Raw genomic sequence first — 22,743 nt, forward strand, 5'->3', positions numbered from 1 at the left:
AAGGGACAGTACGTAAATATATTGTGATCATATGGGTTGTGAACTACAACTGAAGTAATATCATAGAAATGCTAACTTACAATTATAACAAAAAGTCCAAAATGCTACACAGACATGGGCATAGCTGCCATGCGAACGTTGTATGATAATAGATAATCAAAAGACTGGTAAATAGCCTGGCCATGGTTTTGTGGAATGTAATCTGAACCAATAACAGTCAAATACGGCGGCATCCATCCATTATAAGGTACTGTCCACAATTTGTGTTGAGCCGATATCACCCTTTTGGGCCATGTCATACAATACTGGAGGCTATTATAACGGATTGTGATAGTATATCACCATGAAAAACAGCCAAAGAGGCTTGAAAAATAGATTACAATTAGAGATGAGCGAACACTAAAATGTTCGAGGTTCGAAATTCGATTCGAACAGCCGCTCACTGTTCGTGTGTTCGAACGGGTTTCCAACCCCATTATAGTCTATGGGGAACATATACTCGTTAAGGGGGAAACCCAAATCCGTGTCTGGAGGGTCACCAAGTCCACTATGACACCCCAGGAAATGATACCAACACCCTGGAATGACACTGGGACAGCAGGGGAAGCATGTCTGGGGGCATAAAAGTCACTTTATTTCATGGAAATCCCTGTCAGCTTGCGATTTTCGCAAGCTAACTTTTCCCCATAGAAATGCATTGGCCAGCGCTGATTGGCCAGAGTACAGAATTCGACCAATCAGCGCTGGCTCTGCTGGAGGAGGCGGAGTCTAAGATCGCTCCACACCAGTCTCCATTCAGGTCCAACCTTAGACTCCGCCTCCTCCGGCAGAGCCAGCGCTGATTGGCCGAAGGCTGGCCAATGAATTCCTATGCGAATGCAGAGACTTAGCAGTGCTGAGCCAGTTCTGCTCAACTACACATCTGATGCACACTCGGCTCTGCTACATCTTTTGCACACTCGGCTCTGCTGCATCAGATGTAGCAGAGCCGAGTGTGCATCAGATGTAGCAGAGCCGAGTGTGCATCAGATGTAGCAGAGCCGAGTGTGCATCAGATGTGTAGTTGAGCAGAACTGGCTCAGCACTGCTAAGTCTCTGCATTCGCATAGGAATGCATTGGCCAGCCTTCGGCCAATCAGCGCTGGCTCTGCCGGAGGAGGCGGAGTCTAAGGTCGGACCTGAAGGGAGACTAGTGTGGAGCGATCTTAGACTCCGCCTCCTCCAGCAGAGCCAGCGCTGATTGGTCGAATTCCGTACTCTGGCCAATCAGCGCTGGCCAATGCATTCTATTAGCCCGATGAAGTAGAGCTGAATGTGTGTGCTTAGCACACACATTCAGCTCTACTTCATCGGGCTAATAGAATGCATTGGCCAATCAGCGCTGGCCAATGCATTCTATTAGCGTGAGCTGAGTTTGCACAGGGGTTCTAGTGCACCCTCGGCTCTGCTACATCAGATGTAGCAGAGCCGAGTGTGCACACTCGGCTCTGCTACATCTGATGCACACTCGGCTCTGCTACATCAGATGTAGCAGAGCCGAGTGTGCATCAGATGTAGCATCATGTGTGCATCAGATGTAGCAGAGCCGAGTGTGCATCAGATGTAGCAGAGCCGAGTGTGCATCAGATGTGTATTTGAGCAGAACTGGCTCAGCACTGCTAAGTCTCTGCATTCGCATAGGAATGCATTGGCCAGCCTTCGGCCAATCAGCGCTGGCTCTGCCGGAGGAGGCGGAGTCTAAGGTCGGACCTGAATGGAGACTGGTGTGGAGCGATCTTAGACTCCGCCTCCTCCAGCAGGGCCAGCGCTGATTGGTCGAATTCCGTACTCTGGCCAATCAGCGCTGGCCAATGCATTTCTATGGGGAAAAGTTAGCTTGCGAAAATCGCAAGCTGACAGGGATTTCCATGAAATAAAGTGACTTTTATGCCCCCAGACATGCTTCCCCTGCTGTTCCAGTGTCATTCCAGGGTGTTGGTATCATTTCCTGGGGTGTTTTTTATGCGTTTATGCGTTTTTTATGCGTTTGTCTTATGTTATTTGTCGTTTGTTGGCACGTTTATACCATGGACTTTTAAGGATGAAATAAAGGTTATATTTTAACCGGATCAAGGTGCTGCGGACCATTTGTACAGATTATTTTCTATGGAAATTGTCCTCTAAAGTCCGGGAGCCTGCAGGTCGTGCACCCTTTCTGGTCCGGTTTTATGGTGAGTGGCAGTGTGCATACATTCTATTCTTGATCTTAGACTCCGCCTCCTCCAGCAGAGCCAGCGCTGATTGGTCGAGTTCCGTACTCTGGCCAATCAGCGCTGTCCAATGCATTCCTATTGGAAAAAGTTTATGTCACAAAAATCACAATTACACACCCGATAGAGCCCCAAAAAGTTATTTTTAATAACATTCCTACCTAAATAAAGGTTATCCCTAGCTATCCCTGCCTGTACAGCTATCCCTGTCTCTTAGTCACAAAGTTCACATTCTCATATGACCCGGATTTGAAATCCACTATTCGTCTAAAATGGAGGTCACCTGATTTCGGCAGCCAATGACTTTTTCCGATTTTTTTCAATGCCTCCGGTGTCGTAGTTCCTGTCCCACCTCCCCTGCGCTGTTATTGGTGCAAAAAAAGCGCCAGGGAAGGTGGGAGGGGAATCGAATTTTTTTGGAGTTTGCCACGTGATGTTCGATTCGAATCGAACACATCGAACAGCCTGATATCCGATCAAACATGTGTTCGATAGAACACTGTTCGCTCATCTCTAATTACAATCAATCAGGGATACAAGAAAATCAGCCATCAAGACCAGGAGGATGAAAGGGAAATCTAAGGCACATAATGCCGAGAAATACCCCATAGTGCCAGAAATGAGGAGAAAGGTGTGTAGCATCCCAGTGGATACTGCTTAAGCTATTTTACTTTATTGAGCTTGTGCCATTTGGCTGTATATATTTTAGATTTTACTATTATTTTCATTTAGCCCTACAATTTACATATTCACAAAGGGTTAAAGAAGAAAATGCATCACACAATTTATTATGCAAGTTCTCCTGACTACTATAGTACCCCACATGTGAATGTAAACTGATATTTTGGAAGGCAGATTTAGTGTTAATAAGCTCATTTCAGTTCAAAAAAGGATTTTCTTGAAAAAAAATTGTAATAAAACATTCATTTTATAAGTTTATTTCCTTATTTTGAGGTATTGCCTTATTTAATACAGGTACCTAAATTGTCAAAACGTGATGTCGTATGACAAAATGGAGGTCATTTTCAGATTCAGCGCACCAAAAATCATAAGGATTATGTGGAATAACCAAAATAGCTCTTGAAAGAAATTTTTTTGCAGACTTGTGTTATTAATAAGGCTGGTGGAACTATTATTTAGTAGGGGGAACTATTAATAATAAGGCTGGGGAGGGGAATTTTATTAATAAGGGGCTACATGTAAAAGGAGGGACTATCCTACTAATATTATAAGTGTGAAAGTTTGTGTGTTTGGATGTTTGGATGTTTGTGAGTTTGGATGTTTGTTCCTCAATCACGCTAAAACGCCTGGACGGATTTGCGTGCAATTTTCCACAAACATAATTTTCCCTTAGGATTGAGTCACAGGCTACTTTTGGTGCAACTAAACAACATAATACAAACACAATACAACGCATCACATTGTCTGTATCACTACATACACAATACAACGCATCACATTGTCTGTATCACTACATACACAATACAACGCATCACATTGTCTGTATCACTACATACACAATACAACGCATCACATTGTCTGTATCACTACATACACAATACAACGCATCACATTGTCTGTATCACTACATACACAATCCAACGCATCACATTGTCTGTATCACTACATACACAATACAACGCATCACATTGTCTGTATCACTACATACACAATCCAACGCATCACATTGTCTGTATCACTACATACACAATACAACAGATCACATTGTCTGTATCACTACATACACAATATAACACATCACATTGACTGTATTCCTACATACACAGTGCAACACATCACATTGTCTGTATCACTACATACACAATATAACGCATCACATTGTCTGTATTACTACATACACAATATAACACATCACATATGCTATCCCACCAAATTTTTTAAAGCACTTTTACAGTTTCACACGTCTGTGTCCGCCTAATTCTCAAATCACCGCAGACGAAGTCGTGGGTAAAAGCTAGTTATTAATAAGGCAGGGTAACTGTTATATACAGTTAGGACCAGAAATATTTGGACAGTGACACAAGTTTTGTTATTTTAGCTGTTTACTAAAACATGTTCAGAAATAAAATTATATATATAATATGGGCTGAAAGTGCACACTCCCAGCTGCAATATGAGAGTTTCCACATCCAAATCGGAGAAAGGGTTTAGGAATCATAGCTCTGTAATGCATAGCCTCCTCTTTTTCAAGGAACCAAAATTAATTGGACAATGGACTCTAAGGGCTGCAATTAACTCTGAAGGCGTCTCCCTCGTAAATCTGTAATCAATGAAGTAGTTAAAAGGTCTGGGGTTGATTCCAGGTGTGTGGTTTTGCATTTGGAAGCTGTTGCTGTGACCAGACAACATGCGGTCAAAGGAACTCTCAATTGAGGTGAAGCAGAACATCCTGAGGCTGAAAAAAAAGAAAAAAATCCATCAGAGAGATAGCAGACATGCTTGGAGTAGCAAAATCAACAGTCGGTTACATTCTAAGAAAAAAGGAATTGACTGGTGAGCTTGGGAACTCAAAAAGGCCTGGGCGTCCACGGATGACAACAGTGGTGGATGATCGCCGCATACTTTCTTTGGTCAAGAAGAACCCGTTCACAACATCAACTGAAGTCCAGAACACTCTCAGTGAAGTAGGTGTATCTGTCTCTAAGTCAACAGTAAAGAGAAGACTCCATGAAAGTAAATACAAAGGGTTCACATCTAGATGCAAACCATTCATCAATTCCAAAAATAGACAGGCCAGAGTTAAATTTGCTGAAAAACACCTCAAGAAGCCAGCTCAGTTCTGGAAAAGTATTCTATGGACAGATGAGACAAAGATCAACCTGTACCAGAATGATGGGAAGAAAAAAGTTTGGAGAAGAAAGGGAACGGCACATGATCCAAGGCACACCACATCCTCTGTAAAACATGGTGGAGGCAGCGTGATGGCATGGGCATGCATGGCTTTCAATGGCACTGGGTCACTTGTGTTTATTGATGACATAACAGCAGACAAGAGTAGCCGGATGAATTCTGAAGTGTACCGGGATATACTTTCAGCCCAGATTCAGGCAAATGCTGCCAAGTTGATCGGACTGCGCTTCATAGTACAGATGGACAATGACCCCAAGCATACAGCCAAAGCTACCCAGGAGTTCATGAGTGCAAAAAAGTGGAACATTCTGCAATGGCCAAGCCAATCACCAGATCTTAACTCAATTGAGCATGCATTTCACTTGCTGAAATCCAGACTTAAGTCGGAAAGACCCACAAACAAGCAAGACCTGAAGGCTGCGGCTGTAAAGGCCTGGCAAAGCATTAAGAAGGAGGAAACCCAGCGTTTGGTGATGTCCATGGGTTCCAGACTTAAGGCAGTGATTGCCTCCAAAGGATTTGCAACAAAATATTGAAAATAAAAATATTTTGTTTGGGTTATGTTTATTTGTCCAATTACTTTTGAGCTCCTAAAATGTGGAGTGTTTGTAAAGAAATGTGTACAATTCCTACATTTTCTATCAGATATTTTTGTTCAACCCTTCAAATTAAACGTTACAATCTGCACTTGAATTCTGTTGTAGAGGTTTCATTTCAAAACCAATGTGGTGGCATGCAGAGCCCAACTCGCGAAAATTGTGTCACTGTCCAAATATTTCTGGCCCTAACTGTATAATGGGAGGCTATTTATAAGGAGTCACTATTAATAACAAAGTCAGCTGGGGAATCATAGTTAATATGGAGGGATTATTATTAGAGATGAGCAAGTAGTATTTGATCGAGTAGGTATTCGATCGAATACTACTGTATTCGAAATATTCGTACTCGATCGAATATTACTAGCTATTCGCAGTAAATATTCGATTCAGAACCAGCGTTGATTGGCCGAATGCTATACAGTGTATAGCATTCGGCAAATCAACGCTGGTTCTGCATCAGGCTCGTCCTTGCTAGTCGGGAGAGCTGGCAGCTTGCTGTTACGAGGGAGCTTACTTTTTCTCATAGGAATGCATTGACCAGTGTTGATTGGCCAGTGTACAGCATTCGGCCAATCAACGCTGGTTCTGCCGGAGGCTCGTCTGTGAGGAGGCAGAGTCTAAGATCAGACCACAGCAGTCTCCAATGTGGTCCGATCTTAGACTCCGCCTCCTCAAAGACAAGCCTCCGGCAGAACCAGATTGGCCGAATGATGTACACTGGCCAATCAACGCTGGTCAATGCATTCCTGTGAGAAAAAGTAAGCTCCCTTGTAACAGCAAGCTGCCAGCTCTCCCGACTAGCAAGGAAGAGCCTGCTGCAGAAACAGCGTTGATTTGCCGCAGGCTCGTCTTTGCTAGTCGGGAGAGCTGGCAGCTTGCGAATACGAGGGAGCTTACTTTTTATCAGCGCAACTGCAAGCGCTGTGCAGTTAAAGCGCACGGACACCATAGACTATAATGGGGTCCGTGCACTTTAACTGCACAGCGCTCCTCCTAAACACTCTCCTCCTGCTATTCGTTGACTTGGTGACTCTCCTTTAGTCAAATAGTGGTTTCTCCTGAAACAAGCATTTTTTCCCCTAGACTATAATGGGATTCGATATTCGATCCAGGCTACTACTACTCGAAACGAATCTTGAATCTCGAATATTTCACTGTTCGCTCATCTCTAATTATTATTAATGAAGATGAGGAAATGATTATTTATAAGGGGGGGCTATTTATAAGAAGGATCTATTACTTATAAGGGGAAGCTATGGTAACTATTATTAGTAAGGTGGAACTATTATTTATAAGCAGGGACTATTATTTACAGGGGGGCAGTATAATAACTCATAAGATGATACAAAGGTGGTCATTTCTATTGCATGGCAAAAAAAAAAGGGTTTTGTTATTACTGGGGACAGAAAAGGGTATTATTACATCACTATTTTAAAAGGAGTTTTCTAGCCGCAAACTGATTTTTGATACTGATGACTTGTCCACAGGATCCACAGGATAGGACCTCAGTATGTGATATGTCGGGTCCGATTGTTCTCCATGTGCTGTTAGCTTATAGTGGACAGGATGCAGCATCGCTACTATTCAAGTAATAGGACTGGCACAGCAGCGCCATCCACTGTAGTGGTGGTTCTGGGTAATTGCAGTGCCAATCCTATTACTTGGATAATAGTGGCATCCTGTCCACAAACAGCATCTGACACCCGGAAGCTGCTAGTACAGCTGATCTGTGTAGGGTTCGGGTGTTGAACCCTGACAGAATATATATTGACATGCCGATGACCTATCCTGTGGATAGATTATATACTGACATACTGAAGAGTTGTCCTGTGGATAGATTAAAGAATTGATTAAAGAATTAATTTGGGGCCATAAAACAATTTAATTGATGTGATGTTTATTAGGTTAGGGGTTTGTGTAGTGCACAGCTATGGGCTTTGATTCACTAAGTAGTGTAATGGAGATAGTCACAGTGTGGAGGTCGTGTACTATCTGGTCTTTGTATAGAGGTGTTGTTGCTCTACAAATGATGTGTATTGATTGTTAATTGTCTATATAGTGGTAATAGAGGTAATAATTCTCCCTAGTATAGCGGTACCACATACATAGCAGCATCACAACTATATATATATATATATATATATATATATATATATATATATACATATATATATATCTTTGCAGTGTTTTTTGTCTATTCCTGATCTTTTGAGACTATATCAATGCCGCTGGAGGTGCACAACTAACCTCTGAAATGACTGAATATTATGGTGTTGCTATGTTAGGATATGGGGGCCCCGCTTTTAGTTTTGCCCAAGGGCACACTTTGTCTAAAACTGGTCCTGGGAGCACCACAAGTAGCTCATTAGATCTCCTAGATTCCCCTTTTTATTATAAAAATCTTTAATTTTACTTTTAAGTATTTATTTCTGTTAGTGGAGAGGGCAGGAAAGGTTTATTGTTTACTATAGGTTGGGGGGGCCTACTATGTTTGGGGGGCTGTATTTGTATTATTTTTTTATAAATATATGTATTTACATATTCCAAAAACTTGTGTCTTGTTTTTTTTTCTATTTCTATACTATTATGTAAAGTATGCCAAGTACAGAAAACACCAAGATTACTATTAATTCCATGAGTATATAGAAGACCCCATGAGAGTTATGTTGCTCCTAACTTCAAAAGGGTCATTGGCAGAAGAGCTCATGACTGCTATAGAAATAAAATAGTGGTTGTGGGCTATTCTGCCCCTGGCAGTACTGAAGAACGTGTGGAAAAATTTTTTTGAATAATTTGTGATTAGGAATAACCTGGTGATTAGTTGACCTACATATATAAATAAAGGCACGAATGCTGACATATACCAATGATCAATAGGTTGTGTCCTGTCCCTATACCAATAATTTTTTAATAGAAATAAATTATATCAAAATAGCATATTTATTTGTTAAATATATTCTGTGTAACTGAAAAAGAATAGATAATTTTTATTGCTCAAAAACAACAAACAGAATAAATAATTTTGTTAAAATCAATCGGCCAAAATTAAAAAGAATAAATTGACATATGGAAGGTGCCAGGTGCCTCAGAGGAGAGGTCAATAGCTGTGGCAGGTGGACCAGAGGCTTTGGTGTGTCAGGTGGCTTCTGCAAAATCTAAGCTGTGCTAGGTGTGTGAATGGCAGGTGAGTTGGACTAGGTTGCCCACATGCCAGGAGGAAGACCATCAATCTTGGCCAGACTGCTCTTCACTAAGGCTGGGAAATTGCCATGACATGGCACCTTTTGGAGTCATGAAGTAGTCTGTAAAGGTGTCTCTCACCTGTACAGCTGATTGGATGCACGACCAATGTTCCGGTTGGGAGATAATTCCCCAAAAGCCACCTATAGCTCTACTTCCATGTCAGGGCTGTCATAGCCCCAAACATATGACAAATATTTTAACAAGCAAAATATGGCTGAAATTTTAGAAGCGGAAAGAGTAAATTCTGTGGCAAATTCAGTGACACTTTCCAATGTGTGAACTTAGCCTTACTCTATCAGCAGGTATGTTAGGAGCGGAGTGCTGCACAGTCAGGTATATACATTGATGTAATCCAACTAGCAACTGTATTAGAAAAAGAGCATCAAGCAATTGATATACCGTATATACTCGAGTATAAGCCGACCCGAATATAAGCCGAGGCCCCTAATTGTACCACAAAACCTGGGAAAACTTATTGACTTGAGTATAAGCCGAGGAAGGGGGAGGAATGCAGCAGCTACTGCAAAATTTCAGAAGTTAAAATTGGTGCAGTAGTTGCTGGGTGCTGGGAAAGGGGAGGGGGTGTTTTGGTTGTCTGTCTGCCCCTGAGCTTGAGGACTGTTTTTTTTTTTCCCCACTTGGAATTCAGTCTGGCTGAATATAGGGTATCTGCAGTACTCCTATTAACCCCTTCCCGATGGAACAGTATAGACCAGGCACTTTCAGACACAGGGATACCTAATGTATATGTGTTTCACAGTAATTTTCTAATTTTCTACTTTTATATGTATTCTAGGGAAAGGAGTGATTTAGAACTTTTATTTATTTTATTTTTTTATTATATTTTTATAAAGCTTCTTTTTTTTCCACTATTTTATGGGAGATTCTATACATTACTATTGTGGCTGGTCATAGCTCCCCCCCCCCCAAAAAAAAAAAAAAAAAAAGCCGAGGGGGGCTTTTTCAGCATAAAAACTGTTCTGAAAAACTCGGCTCATACGGTAAATACATATTGTAAACAATTTATTTCATCAGACCAGGCCAGCTTATTATTGAGTAGCACCCCTAGGTACTTATAGGCCTTGACCATCTCAATGCCCGTGCCCTGGACATCCTGGTCCAGGGGACGTCTCCTGGTTTTGGAGCATATCTCTGCTTAGTAAAGTCCTGAGGTTGTTCCGCCGGCACTATTCCACAAAGTCCTGGTTTAAGAAAGCTTGGCAAGGCATGTGCAAGTGTTGTGTTCTGAAAGGGGAGCTAATATGTGATTGTACCTCGGCTGGGGCATTTAGATGCAAGGCTAGGACAGAAAACTGAAGATTCATCTAAGGCTGTCTACATTGATAAACTCTGTCTCCTATATATGTGGGTTTTATTTTATTAAAGAATCTATTTCTTTTTTTACAGCATCCCTGTGTATTTACATGGTCTATATTTATGAACATATAAATCATGTACAATAATCAGACTACCATATGCCCTATATCATGAAATAATACAAATAAATGATTAATTTCTAAAAATATTGAACCTCTGCTTAGACATTACTACATCACTGGGGAATTATAATGATATTTTATAATACCTCTAGTTTTTACATTTATTTTATTGATGTTCTTTTATGTAAGATCTCTCTCCAGGCACCAGAAACAAGGTGTAACAGCAATGTTTACAGCCCCTATCATTATTACTGACTGCTTGGAAAACAACAGATTAAGATATTTGAGTGCCAGACCTACCCATGCACTTGCTCTCTGGGAATAATAAAGTTTTCCAAGTGCTGACCAGCCCTGAGAGGAGGATTTCACAGTGTGAATGTGGGCAGAGCCGGATTCTAATCATTAATCCAGTAACGCCATTACCAGGGCTCAGAAAGGTGAGCTAGTGTGAGCAAGGGGATACAGAAAACCTACAGAAACCAGACACCTTTTGATATACGAGAACAGGATCATGAAAATGGAAATGTGATGTCAGAAGCTAGGTAACACATGAGATAACAAAAAACCTGAAGCCATGTATTAATACCAGAACTGGACAGACATTTGGAACAGGTAAGGACAGAAACTACCAGCTCCTTAGAGTTTGAGTGAAAGTGGCAGAGACTTAGATGAAGATATACGTATGGCCTGATGGAAGAACATTAGTAGATAGGGGGAGAGGGAGAAGGCAAACTATTGTATTTAAGGGAATTGTCAAAGTAAAAGGGATACATAAAAGGCTGTAAGGTTCACACAATTATTTCTTTATGCTGACTTGATACAGGATACCAGAGCATCCATAGACAGAACTAGATATCGTTATATGCAAACATGTTAGAAGAGTGTCCTCCATGTGCTGTGTTTGTCCTTGTCTTACATTATCGATGATACAAAATATAATCAGAATACAATATGGTATTATTCATCTGTTCTGTTGTAAGCTTGTATGAACATATGTTAAAAGTATACACACATGATGGGAGTCATGAGGATATTGAACTAGGCATCCTAATGTACTATTATCCATGGAGGTCTTTACGATGTAGTGCATACAATGTAATGTAATAACACCTTGTAACAACTGAATATATATCGTTTTATACCGTAGCCAGTTCCACTGAAAAGGTTTGCCAGACAAAAAGGTCTGGCTTATTTCTACAAACCATATCACTCCTATCGATGTAGTATAACTTTCGCACGCTTGTAATGTCACACATGGCCTACAGACAAGAGTGGCACTGTTTGTGGGGGAAAATACTGCACCATTTTTTAACTTTAGACAATTCCTTAATTATTGGACTATACTGAGCCACTTATTGGCTGCAATGGACACAGGCGGCTGCTGAAACGTCCGTGCTGGGGAATTGGAGGTGTATGGGGTTTTTTTCTGTCATTTTAACATATATGTCTTGTTTTTTCTTCCCATAAGCTGAATATCCCCTTGGAATAAAAAAAAAAAAATGCTCAAATAGGTACAATGGAGGAAGGACAGTGTAGTCATTGGGCAAGACAAAAAGTCAAAGTAAAAAGAAGGACCGATAAGGAGTGAAGCTGTAGAAAGAACGATATCAAAAAGAGCAAATAGAAAGGGTGTGACAGAAAAATAAAAATGGAGTAACGAAACAAGATAAGAAGGGGAATGATACATCTAATATAGAAACAAACATTCTAATAACTACAGAAGACTTCAAATTGTTAGCTTCCAGCTTTCATCTTTATACTGTTCTTCCACAGAATACCAACCTCAACATGTATAGCCAAAAACGCTATGACAGCCCTCCAGATTACAGCCCATCAACTTACATTCATCAGAATAGCCATGGTCCTGGATCATATGCTTACCATGTGAAGTCTGCCCATCCAGACTCCTTCTATATGGAAGATGTGCCACCACAACTTTTCTACAAGTGGAAGTCTCCTCCAGGCATTGTCAGGATTCTACAGGCCATTGTTACTTTTCTGTGTTTGACTATTTTTGCTTGTGTGGCATCAACATTGGCATGGGAATACAATTATGGAGGTCTTGGATATATGGGTGGAATGGGTGGAATGGGTGGAATGGGTGGTTACCTAGGGGGCTACGGTTATGGCTATGGCTATGGTTATGGTTATGGAATGACCAATCCCCAAGCTGCAAGTGGTTTTATGATGGCCATGAGTATTTTAACTTTTATAGCCATGCTAGGGATCTTTATTGCAAGCGTAACTAAAGCCAGTGGGTCTCGCTCCCGAAAATTCTATTTGGCTGTAGTGGTGCTGAGTGCTATTCTAGCTGTTATGGACCTTATTGCCTCCATTGTCTATATTGTAGGGGTAAATCCAAGAGCACAGATGGGTGGCAGTCTGTACTACAGTCAGATGTTAGCAATGTGTAACCAGATGTACAGTCCAGTGTCATCTGGAGCAGGCTATGTAAATCAGTACATGTACCATTACTGTATGGTGGATCCACAAGAGGTAAGAAAATTTAATGTCATGGGAAAAAATATGTTTTTGATTTGGTTTGCAGTGAATAGTGTCAAGTACTGCATTTCTCTTTTCACAGGCCATAGCTATAGTGTGCGGTTTTATCGTAGTCATTCTTTTGTGTGTCATATCCTTCTTTGGCCAAAAGACAAGAAGCAAGATCTGGCGCTATGGGGAGCCAAACATACAGTGGGATAAGCCTTTTGAATCATATCAAGAGGGACCAAATGTTGAGGAGTGGGTAAGAATCTCATTTTGTAAAATATATATATATATATATATGTTTTTTGCTGTTGTCCAAAGCGTCTATGTTCCTAAAGTTCATATAAATATGGATTTATTGTTCTTAAGGGCTTACTTTATTAAGGTTTTTCTCCATTGTTATCACAGTTATTCCGCATTATTTGAATAGCTTTTTGCTTGCTTTATAGACTTCTTTACTTTTTTTTTTTTACCTTTTAAAGTACTAATACTGAGGCATCCTACAATGGAATTTGTGTGGACACTGTATGCATACAACTAAATATTGGAGAATATGGGACATTTATTTTCTCCACTACCAGCACTTTGGCTGCTTTTTAAAAGTTCAGCATATGTGTGCATCTGTTGCTGAGATTTATTGTCCACTTGGACCCTCCTGTATTATACAAATCCATCTCCTGTTTTGCACTATTCTTACATTAAAACTTTATTTGTTCAGATTACTTTAGGTTCACACTTGTGTTCGGGTATCCTAATCCACTTACCTTTGGAAACCTGCGGATCCCGAAAAGGGTAGAAAATGGGAGCGAAAAGCACTGCTTGCAGGACCTTTCTCTCCACATTTTAAGGGTAAGTTCACACAGGGTTTTTTGGTCAGGATTTTGAGGCCGTATCCACCTCAAAATCCTGACCAAAAAGACAGCTCCCATTGAAATGGAAGCCGGTCAGATCTTTTTTCCAGGAGCCCTTTGTTCCGGCTCCCGGAAAAAAGAACGGACATGCTCATTTTTCAGGCCAATTCGCCTCACGATTCAGCCTGAAGACACTCCCTCCTTCCGACTAGGCCCATTCATTGGGCCTAATCCGGAGTGGAGTGGGTGACTGGATGCCAGTGCAGTGCACCGGCATTCAGTCACGACTACCCATGTGAATTTACCCTTAAAATGGAATGGGGAACAGATTTCCCAGGTGGAGACCAGATGCAGGTGTGAACCTAACATTAGCTCTAAGGGTCCATTCACACGGAGGAAAATGGGGAGGAATTTGGTGTGGAATTTCAGTGCTGAAAAAAAAGCCTCCCATTGATTTCAATGGGTTCCTTTTTCTGCTAGCAGAAAAAGGAACCCATTGAAGTCAATGGGAGGCTTTTTTTTCAGCACTGAAATTCCACACCAAATTCCTCCCCATTTTCCTCCGTGTGAATGGCCCCTTACAGCTACCAAATGGATTTTACCAACTTTACAATAGTGCAACCACAGACTGTCAAAATCCTCTGAAACTTATATATAGGAAGTAAGTAGCTAGTAGTGGACATTTTGAATTCCCTTACACTAGTGCCACTAAAGGGTATAAAAATCTTTTGCAAAAAACTATGAAGTTAACTAGTAACTTTTTACGTTTCTGTGGCAGTCTGTTTGGTAGTATAACATAGACTACATTAACGCTGCCTACTGTCATTTTTGTAAAAGGAAAGGAACTAAAAGAAAAGTTTTTCTTATTAATGGAGCACTCTCACAAAAAAATGTAATTCTCTGGGCTATTTGAAAGGTATGTGAAATTGTAGTGGAGGTAATCCTCTTACCGGTGACTGTATTTGTGAGTTATCCACTCCATTCTGGTTCTCAGCTGTGTCGCATGACCAGCATTCGGGCTCTAATAGGTGTCCTATTTGTAGGAAAGAAGTCAATTTCACTTTTCATTCCTATGAGGACCTTAATGTGAGTCTCAGGAAACTGACTTCCTGTCCACAGATAAGATGCTGTGTCAGTTGGAGAGTCAGGATTGGAGTCACATGACAAAGCTGCGGACCAGAAGGAAATGGATAACTCTCAAATTCATCCATTGATAAGAAGATTACCTCCACTACAGCATGTACCTTTCTAATGGGCCAGCAAATAAAATGTCTGAGGTAGTAATACTTTAAAGCAGGGGTGCTCACACTTTTTCAGCGTGTGAGCTACTTTATTAGCTGACCAAGGCAAAAGATCTACTAGGGCGGGGCCAGGGCGGGCCTGTGGGCGGGACTGGGCGGGCTTGTGGACAGGGTGGGTGTGTCTGTGGGCGGGGCCGGGCATGTGGGCGGGTCCAGCGGATTGTGACAGCAGGAGACAGCGGCATTCTGTGGCTGCCCAGGGATCCCCGTTGTCTGCTTCTTCACAGCACAGGCTGAGAGTTATGTCTGGACACTGGCAGGCTGGGGCTGCGGCAGCCCCACCTGCCAGTGTCCGGAGATGACTCTCAGCCTGCACTGTGAACAAGCAGACACCGGGGATCCCTGCATCCCGCGATCGACACATATGTCCTTTGCGATCTACCAGTGGATCGCGATCAACGTATTGGGCACCCCTGCTTTAAAGTATGAACACTAAAGACTTCCCTTTGTAGGCAAAGTAATAGGAGCAGTGCTGTAATTCACTACAATCACCAATATGTAGTGGCGGCCCTGCTGTACCATTCCACCAACCTGAATAGCATCAGAGGCTGGGTGTTAGGCCACAATAGATCACATACTGATGACCTATCCTGTGAATAGGTCATCAGTATGAAAATTATGAAAATTAAATTTAGGGCTGGAAAACTCCTTTAATAAGAGAGATTAATTTCCACTGTCCTGATCTTTTTATCGATCAGAACAGAAAGACCAACAGCAGAGATGTGTAAACAAAATAAAATTGCACATACGTGAATTGTAAAATTGTCTAGATCCACTAGGGCCTAGAGACCAACCCCCAATGTATTCACCTGATTACTCACTAAAACACAGACACAAAGGTTGGAAGAAAAGGCCACAGCTGCATTTATTAAATTTACAACCTTTTGTTAAAAAAAAAAAATCTCAAAACAAAAACATCCATAAAGATCATAAATGACATTTAAGTAAAATTTACATAACATCCAAATAACATTGTCCTAATTATAACCAGTTATAAAACAGATGATTACATATAATTGCATCCCAGTAAGAAGGAGGGGTCTCTGAAGGCACCAAACCCACACCACATCCACAAGCCTTCGATTATTTACCCCAAACCGCAGTCTACCTGGCCCAAGGGCACCAGCATTGGAGACTAATCTCATCCTGGGTACTCTGACTTGAACTTGTCAAACCCATCCAAATATCCATACTAGTAATTGGGTGGAGATGACCCCTTAGTCCTCCACCCCGAATTGCTGATTAAGTTTCCTTATATGCCTCCAAAGACCCCTCCTGTGCATGCCACCGCGACAGGACCAAACACCCAATCTAAGGTTAGGCGGACGGGAATAAAAATATTCTCCTCTGTTACTCCTGAACTGAATGTGCCCCCTCCAGGTCCCCCCCCCCTTTATATAAACTATAAAATAATATCCACTTCCTGTCCCTTGTCTGACCTTCTGAACTACACGTCACCTATTCTAGCTCCTCACCCATTTACAGTCATGGGCCCCCTAATCTACCATTTCAGGTCCGATACATGGGGCTTTCTGTATAGTCTAAGTATATAGGTGACTTGTGACCAAATATTCAGTTGTACATAGTTAAAGCTACATTATTTCTTATCCTTAATATATTAAGTCTGATGTTGAGTGCTGTTTCCTTTTATTTTTTTCTACTAGGCATAAGTTTATGGAGTTCTGTTACCAAAGCAGGATAAGGGTCCATTCACACGGAGGAAAATGGTGAGAAATAAGCAGAAAAAGGAACCCATTGAAATCAATGGGAGGCTTTTTTTTCAGCGCTGAAATTCCACACCAAATTCCTCACCATTTTCCTCTGTGTGAATGGACCCTATCACTTCCACACAGGGGTGAACCTGGCCTTTCCGCCGCCTGAGGCGGACAACAGAAAGCCCCCCCCCCTCCCCGGGAGGAGGGGGCGGAGGGGCATGACGGAGTGAAGGGGGCGGGGCAAAGCGAAGGGGGTGGGGCTTAGTGGCGTTCGCAGGCAGGGAGAGGACCTGTTCTCTTCCTGAGCGTGAGGGGAGGCCGCTGGAGCAGTGCTGCTCCAGCGGCCTCCCCAATCCATCGCTCAGTGCTAAGCCAGTCCAGAACAGCTTGTCCTGGACTGGCTTAGGTAAGCAAAAATGCCGCCCTCCCTGGGGCCCTGGCATAGCGCCGCCTGAAACGGTCGCTTCAGGTCGCCTCATGGGAGGTGCGGCGCTGCTTTCACAGCATAAGCAGCTAATTGTTGGGGTTTGACTGCTAAGACCCCTACCAATCCTGCCATTGAGATCCTGTCTCTCCTGTGTTAATGTATTCGGCAATCTTCCACCCTCCCTTAGAGAATAAATGGCATGTTGCTGGAATCAATGGGGGTCTTAGTGGTCAGATATGATGATAACATCTGAGAAGTTACTTTCAGTACCATTCTGGCAACTGAACATCTCCTCCACCACAAAACCAAGGAAGCTATTTGGTTTCCCTAGCTGTCAGGAGTCTTCTGAAAAACTTTAGGGCCTCCCAGTGCTAAGTTTGTATCAAACCATGTCTAAGGGAGCCTTCACAAGGAGTAAACGCTCCGCTTATTCTGAACGTAAACTCGATTTCCAAAACCGGCGCGATTTTGGAAATTGCAACATGTTAATTATACCTCCATGAACTTTTTGTTCCCACAGCACTTTAGCGCGGTGTTTCCAGCTCATGGGGCCTTAGCCTTACACTGCATCATAGACAGAAAAATAAAAGAGGTGTCAGACAGTGGCAATTTTTTTCCAAATTTAAATTTTTTTTAACCCTTTCCCATCTCAGCCATTTTTTTATTTTCTTGTTTCATTTTTACAACATTCATTGTGCAGGCGAAATGACATGTCACCTGTATTCTATACGTCAGTGTGATTCCAGAGATACCAAATTTATATACCGTATATACTCGAGTATAAGCCGAGGCCCTAATTTTACCACAAAAAACTGGGGAAACTTATTGACTCGAGTATAAGCCGAGGGGGAGAAATGCAGCAGCTACTGGAAAATTTTAAAAATTAAAATGGCCGGAGTTTTTGGGTGCATTAGATGCTGGGGAAGGGGAGGGGTGTTTTGGTTGTCTGTCTGCCCCTTCCCTGAGCTTGAGGACTGGGTCCCCCACTTCCCCCACTTGGAATTCAGCCTGACTACAGCCTGGCTGAATATATGGTATCTGCAGTGCTCCTATTAACCCCTTCCCGACGGAACAGGAGCACTGCAGATATCCTATATTCAGTCTGGCTGTAGTCAGGCTGAATTCCAAGTGGGGGGAAAAAAACCCAGTCTCAGGGAAGGGGCAGTTAGACAATTTTTTTTTCCCACTACGGCGTTTACCGTACAAGAAAAATATTTTTATAGATTTGTAGAGCAGGCGTTTTCGGACACAGGGTTACCTAACGTGTATGTGCTTCACAGTATTAACAGTATTAGTTTTATATGTGTTCTAGGGAAAGGGGGGTGATTTGAATTTTTAATACTTTATTTTTTATTTTTTTTTATTTTTTTCTTACTTTTTTTTTGCATTTATTAGACTCCCTAGGGGTCTTGAACCCCAGGGGGTCTGATCACCAATGCAATGCATTACAATGCTAATGCATTGCAATACATTGCAAAAATAGTTATAGAGCATAGAGCAGCCTGCAGTAGAAAAGGACTACAGGCCGGGGAGCCTTTACAGAAGTGCTGAGGGGAATCCCTGGCAGAAGCGCTGAGGGGCGGACCTAAAGGAGAACCTCAGCCGGCCGGACCTGAAGGGGAACTGCAGCTGGCCGCCGGCAGAAGCGCTGAGGGGAATCCCCGGCTGCCAGGGCTCATGAGCTCCAGCATTACTGCTGTAATAGTTAGAACGGAGGTGCCGGTTGCCATGGCGACCGCTCTGGAGCAGAGCGCTGCCATTATAGCTACAGACTTGGCATCCAGATCCGGCATACAGACACCAGGGCGGGTGCCGGGCCGCAGCATCGCCATGCTCCTGGCAGGAGCGTGGCGATGCTGTTCATTTCAAACTGCGGAAGTACTTACGGTACTTCTGCTAGCAGGCCCAGAACACAGATACACCCTGGCTGCGGGCCTGAGGTTATGTGGGTACGTCACCCCGTGTGTGATAGAGCAGAGGGGGGGGGGCGGGGTCTGCTTTCCTGGCCTGCTAGCAGAAGTACCGTAAGTACTTCTGCAGTTTGAAATGAAGATTTAATGACAGCCATCTCCCCAGTGTCTTTTGGAAATTTGCATGTTTTATTCAGACAGTTGTCTGCATAAATCTCATTGGAAGGGCACCAAACAAAAGTTCCAGCATCATCACCTTGCCCAATGCAGATTCCAGGTTCATCACTGAATATGACTTTCATCCAGTCATCCACATGCACGATTGTCTTTCCTCAGCCCATTGTAACCTTGTTTTTTTCTGTTTAGGAGTTAGTGATGGCTTTCTTTTAGCTTTTCTGTATGTAAATCCCATTTTTGAAGAGTACTGTTTATCACTCATTAAGTCAATGCCTCAAAGACTGAAAGCAGTTATAAAAGCCAGAGGTGGTGCAACAAAGTACTAGTGATGTGTTGGAGTGTTATTTTGTTTGTTTTTCATGATTCCATAATTTTTTCCTCAGAATTGAGTGATTCCATAATTTATTCCTTGTGCTTGTTCTAAAAATCTAACTGTTACTGGCTACCACAATTATTTTTCTGGATTTCTTTTAGTGCTTCTTAAAGCCAGAAAGTTGCCATTTGAAATGCCTTTAGTTTTTTTCATGGCTGTGATTTGCTTTTTTTCTACAAAATTAAATAACTGAAGGAACATCCTCAGGGACTGGTGATTCCATAATTTTTGCCAGGGGTTGTAGCAGGGTGGATGCTGGAAAAGGGTTAAACATATGAAAACCTAACAAAATTATATACCGTATTTTTCGGACTATAAGACGCACTTTTTTTCCTCCCAATATGGGAGGAAAATGTGTGTGCGTCTTATAGTCCGAATGCAGCGTGCAGCGTCTGTATCCTGTCTATGAGAATCAAAAGGAGAGCAGCACGGTGCCTGCCTGCTCTGCCCCTCCTTCCCTGTCTGTGTCGCGTGTTTATGAGATATGAGAGACAGGGAAGTAGGGGCGGGCCAGACAGGTGAAGGAAGCGTGGTTTCAAGCTTGCCGAGAAAACCACGCCTCCTTCTCCCGTCTGGCCCGCCCCTCCTTCACTGCCTCTCAGATCTGGCTCGTGCAATGAAGCCACACAGACAGGGAAGGAGGGGCGGGCCAAACGGGAGGAGGAGGCGTGGTTTTCTCGGCAAGCTTGAAACCACGCCTCCTTCACCCGTCTGGCCCGCCCCTACTTCCCTGCCTGTGTGGCTTCATTGCAGGAGCAAGATCTGAGAGGCAGTGAAGGAGGGGCGGGCCAGACGGGAGAAGGAGGCGTGTTTTCAAGTTTGCTTAGAAAACCACACCTCCTTCACCCGTCTGGCCCGCCCCTTTTTCTCTTCTTGCATAGCTTCACTGCAGGGTGTCTCTTTCCATCCATGGATGAGATTAGATAGACAGACAGACAGACAGACAGACAGACAGATAGATAGATAGATAGATAGATAGATAGATAGATAGATTAGATAGATATGTTCAAATCACCCCCATATCCCTAGAATACATATAAAACAAAAACATTACTGTGAAACACATACACATTTGGTATCCCTGTGTCCGAAAGCCCCCGGTTCTATTTACATTGGTGAAATATTATATTATTAGGTTATTAAATATTTCACCAATTTTTTTTCCTTAAAATTTTTTTTTTCCCTATTTTCCTCCTCTAAAACCTTAGCGTCTTATGGTCCGGTGCGTCTTATAGTCCGAAAAATACGGTACATTTTCTTCCAACTTCACAGTTCATGTATATGTATAGAATGTTGAATGGTTCCATTAGGAAGAAAATTTGTCCTGCAAAAAAAAAAACTCAAGCGCTCATAGGACTTCTGCACCACTTTTAGCTACACCCAAGACCATAGATATAGGGGGTGCAGAGACAGCCATTGCTACTGGTTCCTGAACCATGAGGGGGTCTCAAAGGTCCCTTTGCCAAATAAGATATACATGTTGCTTGATTTTTATTATCATAAAGCAGTGTGGGAGCTCAGGTGGCTGCTTCACAGATATACTATAGCTAAGCTGTTCAGTCATATGAATGTATACTATATAATCAATAAACAGATACAACTATTTTGGGTAGTGACACGAGAGAAAGTGTCATAGCAAAGGTAACATTTTCTGTTTGGAATATGCAGTTCAGTTCTGGACATCAGGTCATAGAAAGAATATCCTAGATAGCCTAATATCCTAGGCCACAAAACTGATAAGTGCCATGAGGATCTCATTTATGAGCAGATATTAAAGTAGTTAAATGTATTTAGTCTTGAGAAAATGACAGCTGACAGCTTCGAAAATGACTTAGATCCATTTTTTACAGCAAAATAGTATGCTTATAGAGGTATATAGTTGTTTATTTATATTGCAATTTTATTTTACTATTTTATTAATGCGTTTGATTTATTAATTTATTTATTATATTATTATTTAATTATATTTTCAATTTTAGATATTATAATTAGAGATGAGCAAAGTCAGCGTCACAGGTGCTTCCATTCATTTCTATGGGTGCGTGCTGTTCAGATCGGCTGATCCGAACAATGTTCGCTCATCTCTAATTATAATATATTATATTTATAGTTATTTATTATTTATATTTTATTTCCATCACTTGTACCTTCAGTCATGTCCTTTCCCATCCTTTGGTTGAACTTGATAGACATAAGTCTTTTTTCAACTCTGTAACAAATTTATTTTAATTTTTAGATTTTAATTGTGAAAAGCAATCCCAAATCAATCAGGTGACGTATGTGATTGATATCCCAAACCCACTGAGGCTGTTGATTGGCATCAATGGTCATCATGTGCGGTGAGGATTTCGACCAGAGCAAGGCCTGGTGTGCCGCTGGAGCCTTCAGAAAAATAACTATATTTCCTGTAAAATCCCTTTAATCACCTATACATTTCATTACATTTCTATATGAAGTGGAGAGCCGCCTATTTTTGACTTTTCTATATATAGTTAGTTTACTAATTTTGGCTTTCTACTAAATTGAGAGTAATAAGCTCTTAGTATTACATTAATGCAGTAGCTATATTAGGTCACTTCATGAAGGTGTGAAGCACAATGTCAGGTATTGTGCGCTCTACATAACTGCCAGTCCCTTTCCAAATGCATATTTACTCATTGATAGTACCAGTTTCTGTCTAGTGACTCATTAACACCCTTTCTAATAAGAGCCAGCACGGCATACAAAACTCACACCTTATATCAGGGTGGGGGAAAACAACCTTCTACCTGCCAAAGAACAAACAGATACACTGAAACTCTTTTCTCTTGAAATGTATACTGCATGTAACAGTACACATTGTAGTATGGAAGAATGTTTGCACATATCTGCAGCCCCACTTCACAGTAATAATTAACAACGTATAAGAAGGAAATAAGTGAAGCGTTCCTCTAAAAATGTATTTTCCTTTATTGGTAGCTCAATCCGGGACAAACATCGTGCAGCAAAATCATGCCACAAACATGACACAAACCGAATGGGTAACGTCCGTTTGGCGTTTCCACGCTTCTTCCAGCCCTCAGTACATCACCTAGTACAGTCATCTTCTTTTTACACTCTCC

General features: G+C 41.9%; 1 protein-coding gene across 1 annotated transcript in view; it reads left to right on the forward strand.

The window, feature by feature from the left end:
- Positions 1-10,821: 10,821 nt before the first annotated feature.
- The window catches only part of LOC142213161 (occludin-like), a 38,260-nt gene continuing 26,338 nt past the window's right edge, over positions 10,822-22,743 (forward strand). The window contains exons 1-3 of the mRNA XM_075281394.1: positions 10,822-11,013; positions 12,175-12,897; positions 12,986-13,147. Coding sequence (XP_075137495.1) covers positions 12,190-12,897; positions 12,986-13,147 — 870 coding nt within the window. The 5' untranslated portion in view covers positions 10,822-11,013; positions 12,175-12,189. The remainder of the gene's footprint in view (positions 11,014-12,174; positions 12,898-12,985; positions 13,148-22,743) is intronic.

Source organism: Leptodactylus fuscus, chromosome 1 (assembly GCF_031893055.1).
Source record: "Leptodactylus fuscus isolate aLepFus1 chromosome 1, aLepFus1.hap2, whole genome shotgun sequence".
Classification (NCBI taxonomy): Eukaryota; Metazoa; Chordata; class Amphibia; order Anura; family Leptodactylidae; genus Leptodactylus; species Leptodactylus fuscus.